We start from the raw sequence: 6,333 nt of genomic DNA on the forward strand, positions 1-6,333 counted from the left end.
GGATAAATGTATCGGAATAGGTTAAACAACGCTGCATATTGCAGGGTTAGTTGGATGGAAACACAAATCTAATGATGCGCTAGGTTTTGCATGATACAACTGGCTATCAGCCAAAGGTTTCAGCGGTCTCTGGAAAATAACAGCCTTTTTGCTATCAAGGTAAATCAATTATGCTATGTGGTGTGATGAGCTGACAATGAGACTGGAAAATTGAATAGAAACAGCAGGAACTTCTCACTGCATTCATAGCCTAAGCATTGCTAAATATGATTTTGATTACAGCAGAACGTATGAGTTCTGGTTGTAGAACTATCTCCCCTGCGGCCAGAAACTGCACAAACGCATAAAACCGAAGTTTCTCCAGGGCAAGCAGTGGCGTTCCTTGTCCTACTCTTACCATATCTGGCAGCAGAGATTTTTAAGGAGAACAAAAAGGAGTCTTACAGTCTTCTGTTGACTTCCTGCAAACTATTTTAGAGTAATTCCTGCCTTAAATCCATAACTTCTGGGTGAGCTACAGCGTGTGTTGTAGCAGTCTTGCTACCAAAGTTTTAAGCAACTGGCAGACCCACCATGTTCCTAGCTAGGTAAGTTGTTTCAAACAAAAAAGGTTTTTTGTTTGCGGGTTTTTTTTTAATTATTTGAATTTTCCATAATTTTAATTTCCATAATTTATTCTGAGTGTATTTTTCTAACAGGTGAAGCAACTAATTACTCTCAGCAGTCTTTTCCTTGTGGGGGTGTGTGCTGATGTAGATCAAGGTATTTCAAACTTTACCTTATCTAAAGTTATTATTATTTTAAGCTCCAATTAGTATTTTTTCTTCTTTAATTTTTTTTTTGTACTTTGTCAATGTTTTTTTTTGGGGGGGGGGGGGGGGGGGATTGTTGGTGGGTTGTTGTGGTGTTTTGTTTTTTTTTTTTTTTTAACAATGCAAAAACCAGAATTGGACAGAGCATTTTGATAAGTTTACCCTGAGCTTCATCTAGGGCTAATGCTGCCTCTATGTTGTCTGAATTATTTGTCTAAGTGCTTCGTTTCTTTCAGCAGACTTCCATCCTCAGGGTATGTTTGCACAGTGCTAGGTCCTAAGCCCAGGGTTATAAAGATGGATGAAGGCAGGGTGAGAAATGACCGGTGGTGGATAGATGTGCCCATTTTATTTTTTGATAGAGCCGATGCTATGGCATTGACAGGTAACTCATACGAGGCTGGTATCCATCAGGCCCTCTGCATCTCTGAGCTATTCACTGCTTTCAATATGCAGTATCCCTTACTAAGGTTGCATATTGTACAGTTATATCAAACTTAGAGCTCAGCAGCAAAAGCTACTGCATTGAACGAGTTAAGGACTAATTGGACTCAATTTGTCTGATTGGAAAAAATGCATTCCCATCACAATTCTGAAAAATGTAATACATATTTATTGAAAGGTTTTTCCTTTTGTTTTATACTTAAAGTATTTCATATTGGAAGTATAATAAGGAAATCAGTAAAGAAAAGGTGCGTGGAAGAAGCAGAAATCCAGATAAAGAATCTAATCTTACTAATAACAGTTCTTCTGGCCCTATCAGTTTCAGGAGGAAGATGGGCTCACCACTGACTGTGCACTTTAAGTTGAAGAGTATTTCTTTGACGGGTCTGGTTTTTTTGGCAGGGGCTGTTGGTTATTGAAAATGGAAGAAACAAGGAAGCTCTCTCCAAAGCCATGTAAAAGCAAAGAACCTGTGAAAACAGAATGGGGGACTCAGAGTGTTGTATTTACATATTTCCAAGGGGATATTAACAGTGTAGTAGATGAACATTTTTCTAGAGCTCTAAGCAATGCCAAGAACCCACAAGACCTGAGCACAAAGCACAAGGACGAGACTGTTGTCCTGAAGAATGGTGAGCTGCTTTCCATGCGTGAGCGTGGTGTTAGGTGGGGGTGACTAGCTTTCACTAAGGAATTTAAGATGCAGCATGCTTAAATTTGGAACTGTGCGCAAACAGACAGCAAGAAAATCATGCTTGCAAAGCCCGGGATTATGTAGCTGGGACTTCCTGGGTAAATCCCTGTGCTTGCAGGGGTGCTTCCCAAGCTCTCTGTGGGCCTGGTGGCAGGACTGGGTCCTCATTTTCCAGCCAAGAGTCTCCATCGCTGTCAGATGCATTAAGTGCATTATGACTTAATTTGTTGTCTTTTCAAAAATATATTTGTCTAAGCTTGCAATTGTTAAAAACCTGCCTATGCTAGTGGCCTGTAAGAAAACATATGCAATATTTATTTGAAAGTATTGGTGGTGGAGGTTTAGTCTCCTTTTAGTATGAATTTGTCATTGATTTTTAAGACAAGCAGCACTGAAGTGAATATATATTTCTGTAAAAATGAAAATGCAGTCTGGTAGTGTTCCCTTAGAAGTCCACTGGAATTTGCCTTGGGAAAAAGTAAGAATTGATGAGACTTCAGATGCTTTCTTTCTCTTTTAAGTAGATAGCGTGTCTCCCCATCAGTGGAATTTCTCTTCACATTGCTCCAAACCATATCCGTCATCTTCTGCAACAAGCATGTCAAATTCTGGTCTGAATTTTTCTGCTGCTGGTATGGCAGGCCAATACCAGCCATCAGCTCTGCGGAGTCATCCAACTCAACCTGCAGATTTATGGCCCTTCCCTTCGATTGGGACTCCCAGTCTTACCAGTTCGGTGTATCATCATGCCTTGCCTGACCTGCATGTGGTAGATGAACCGATCTCTGACAGGAAATACGGTTCTCTTCTTGGTCTTCTGCAACAGGAAAGGTGCCTAACATCCATGCAAGAATGTACCATGAAGCAACATTCAAGTTCTGCTTGTGTGACTGGACCTGCTAGGTTACAAAATATAAGTCAAAGTTCAGCTCCTGGGGGAGGTAAGGAAATACTTAACTATAACTTTATTCTTTAATGGCACCTTATATAAAGAGACAAAATAATACAGTCTGTTCCTAAGGTTCTCAAATTGGTGCCATCTTCAGCCCAGCTCACAGAAATTTTTTTCAACAGGTAACCCATGACGTGTACTGTGGTACTTGGGAATGATTAGCTATGTAGTATGGCTTAATCAAAAAATATGCGTTGCCCACCTTGCACAATATTTTTTTACCTTCTAGCTTGCATTATGGAGATATTTTAAGTGAATATAAACATTTTTCACAGCGCTATCAGGATCTCTACCTTATAGGTAGCAGGTATGGTGTGTACCAGATGCTCCCGTATTGTGACCAGAAAGGGGTGGCTAGGTGGGAGCCCTGAGCAACCTATCATACTGTCTAGGGTGTTAATGATGTTCTGAATGCAGGATGTGAAACTGCAGTCCTTACCAGAAAGGCCAGGGCTTTCTCTCCCTCCCCAGTCTCTGTGTGTAGCTGGAAGGACTGGGGTAAAGGGCCTGGCGGGTTGATCTTGCCTCGTCTCCCAGCTAATTGCTGCCTGCCATGAAGCACTGCTGCCCTGCCTGTCAAAGGCTGCGATTGCTCCCTGCAGTAGATTTCCCAGAGCTGATGCAATTCATGCAGGAGCAATGATTGTTGCTTATTTATTCTTAACAATTAGTAAGAATCCCAATCCTATGTACTGCCAGCACAGAGAAGACAGACGGCTGGTGACTGAAGTCCATTTCCCAGGAGCTTACGTCCCCACAGCATCTAGGACTGCTGGTTAAAATTGCTCCCTTGTGAGTTATTTCTGCCTTTGAGAAGCTCTCTGGGATCAGGCTTCCTGGCCAGAGTCCTGGTGCCCTGTTAGGGTACTGCTGCATTGCTGTTCCTGGGCGTTACCCAGATAGTCAGCTTGGCACTGGTCTCCAAGAAAGGGTTGTGAAATTGTTTAGGGAGTCTGCTGGAAAAATACAGCGCCTCCTGCCTGGTGCTTCTAGATAAAAAGGACCAGGCATGTGAAGAAGCGATCCCGAGTCTTAGGTTTTGAAAAATAACTGGCTGTGAAATACCTACGGGTTACCCAGTTTCTAATTGGCATCAGCAGCAATTTGGCAGAACGTGGGCTAAAAGTACGGTTTATATCTGCAGACAGTCTTATCCACAGTTCCTCTTTTGAGGCTACCAAAGCTATGTTGTTATGAGGACCCCCAGCTGTAAGTGTTTTGCTAACTTATTCCTGCTACAGTGTCTAATGCCTGTCTGTGTCTGTGCATGGAAAAGGGAGAGTGTGTATGTCTTCAGCTGGAATCCAAATTTTCTGCTCATGATATGTAGGTAGATTGAGCTGAGACTGTATGTATGTGTTGCACAGGCATGCATCCTAGACTTTTTGCAGCTAGTAAATGGCAGTCTAATTACTTTAGAGACACTGTCTGGACTTCTAGGATTTAATTTAAGAGCAAGGTTAGGTGTCCTCTTCCCCCAAGGGGGCAATGTGAGCCTATTAAGGCTTGGGAGCCTGAGGAACTGACTCCTCCAAAAAAGGAGATGTTTCATGAAACTAGGCTTGGGATTGAAAAAGGGAAGCAGTGCTAACGACAGTGGACTTCTGTTCAAAGGTTCAGACAGAACATGAGTTGGGGAAAAGTGAAAAGGAAACTAAACAGCTCAATGTTCCCCAACCATCGCCAGTTAAAGCCTTTTGTTTCAGGATGTTTACAGGGCCTTTCTGAATATTCAGGGAGCCTAGTAACACCACATGTGTAATGCTGTACATGTGCTTATCAAAAAGAACAGATAAGAAATAGCTGGCCCATGTTCGCAGGGAGTCTTTGGCAAGTCCTTAGGATGTGTGCATCTAGTCTGCCTGTGGGAGTCCCTGTTTCTTGGCTCTATCTGTTAAATATACTTCTCGTTACGCTGTGTCATGTTTAAGAACAGCTGATATTTATATTTATGGAAGTGTATATTGCTGTGCCAGACAGCACAGAGCTCTCCAGCACCTGTGCTATAGGCTGGGCTGCAAAAGCACAAGGTTTCTTTAGGAACTACTGCCTACTTTTAGCTCTGTGTTGAATCTCTGCTCATCTCCAGTATTTTATTTTTTTTAAGAGAGGAAAGCAAGCTCTTACCAAGGCTCAGAAAATCCCAGTGTAAGCCATGCCAATGCAGGTAAGTAATGAAACCAGCAGGTTTGGAACAAATTAATACTCACCTGTGAAGGATAGCTGCCTTGCTTAGGCGCACAGAATTAAAGATGCTTCCTCGGTTGCTTCCAGACTGTATTTCAAAAGCTTGCTTTTCCCCAAGATATACACACCACCTCCTATAAGTACATTAAAAGACAAGAGGGGAAAACATTCTATTAAAATTAGATATATGATTTTCTACTCCATCTACCTTAGCTTCTGTGGTTATACCATCAGCCTGCCACTTCATAACACTTATTTTGCACTGGCTGTCCAAGTTTCAGATCCCAGAAAGATAGGACAGCCCTTGCTTTGTATCTCAAGCACCTGGCTTCAGACGGAGGTCCCTGTTGGCCCTGTGTGCTAGCATTACTGCAGTGTTCACCAACAAATCCACCACACTGCTAGGAGAGTTGTTCTAAGAAAGTATTCCCAAAGCATTCAGACTTCCATATTTTTATTAGTTTCTTGAGACTGTGTCATACCCTGATGTTGGTTCTCTGATGAGCAGTATTTTGGGGATACTTTGGATGGGTCATTCTCGTTATTCTAGTAAGGCCCCTCTTGCATCAGACCCAAAGGTGCAATTTTGTTTGCACAACATCCTAAGAGATTGCATGGACTATGCTGTTTGACTGTTCCTGATACTGCTGTGTCTTTCAGGTATTCAGATTCATGACAGAAGACAAGATTTGTACTTTTAGCAACTGGATATTTCTATTTCACTCTGAAAGAGAAGGTTCTTGCTGTGAACTTTTATTATTTGCAACTGTGAATCAAGAAGAAATGAACTGCAGCTATTCTGTGCTTTTTTTTCCTTTCAGTTGGAAGAATACATGTACTATTTACTGTTTGGGGAATGAAAAATCATCTTTTTCTATTCAGTAAATGACTTCTAATAGCTGTGGTATTAAACCTGACAGTATGTTTGTTGAGAAGAAATATTGTCTACTTAAGGCTTTTCATGTAGCCCTCTCCAAAAGAACTCTTAGCATTTTTTAATCTTTCTGTGTTTATTCAGTTACCATTTCTTGATAAGAAGCACAATTCCTATCAATGCAGTTAATAACTGATAACTGCAGGATGCATAAATTCAGTGCTGCAGCTTCTTATCTTGGTTTGGTATCTCCAGGTTGTCTAAAATAGCTTTAGACCACGGGCAAGAGACTTCAGGGCAACCACAGGTCAGCAAAGCACATTATCATATTTATGTTTTGGAAGTACAGTAATTTGTAACCATACTTGCA

The 6,333-nt window shown here is 41.5% G+C and overlaps 1 protein-coding gene across 1 annotated transcript; it reads left to right on the forward strand.

Annotated features, from left to right (window-relative positions):
* Positions 1 to 575: 575 nt before the first annotated feature.
* Positions 576 to 5,936, forward strand: VGLL1 (vestigial like family member 1). The gene is made up of 6 exons (XM_075720638.1): positions 576 to 587; positions 699 to 762; positions 1,659 to 1,888; positions 2,475 to 2,891; positions 5,010 to 5,069; positions 5,750 to 5,936. Exons 3-6 carry the CDS (start codon positions 1,678 to 1,680, stop codon positions 5,788 to 5,790), a joined length of 729 nt encoding a protein of 242 aa, XP_075576753.1. The 5' UTR covers positions 576 to 587; positions 699 to 762; positions 1,659 to 1,677; the 3' UTR covers positions 5,791 to 5,936.
* Positions 5,937 to 6,333: the final 397 nt, after the last annotated feature.

This window comes from Pelecanus crispus, chromosome 13 (assembly GCF_030463565.1).
Source record: "Pelecanus crispus isolate bPelCri1 chromosome 13, bPelCri1.pri, whole genome shotgun sequence".
Classification (NCBI taxonomy): Eukaryota; Metazoa; Chordata; class Aves; order Pelecaniformes; family Pelecanidae; genus Pelecanus; species Pelecanus crispus.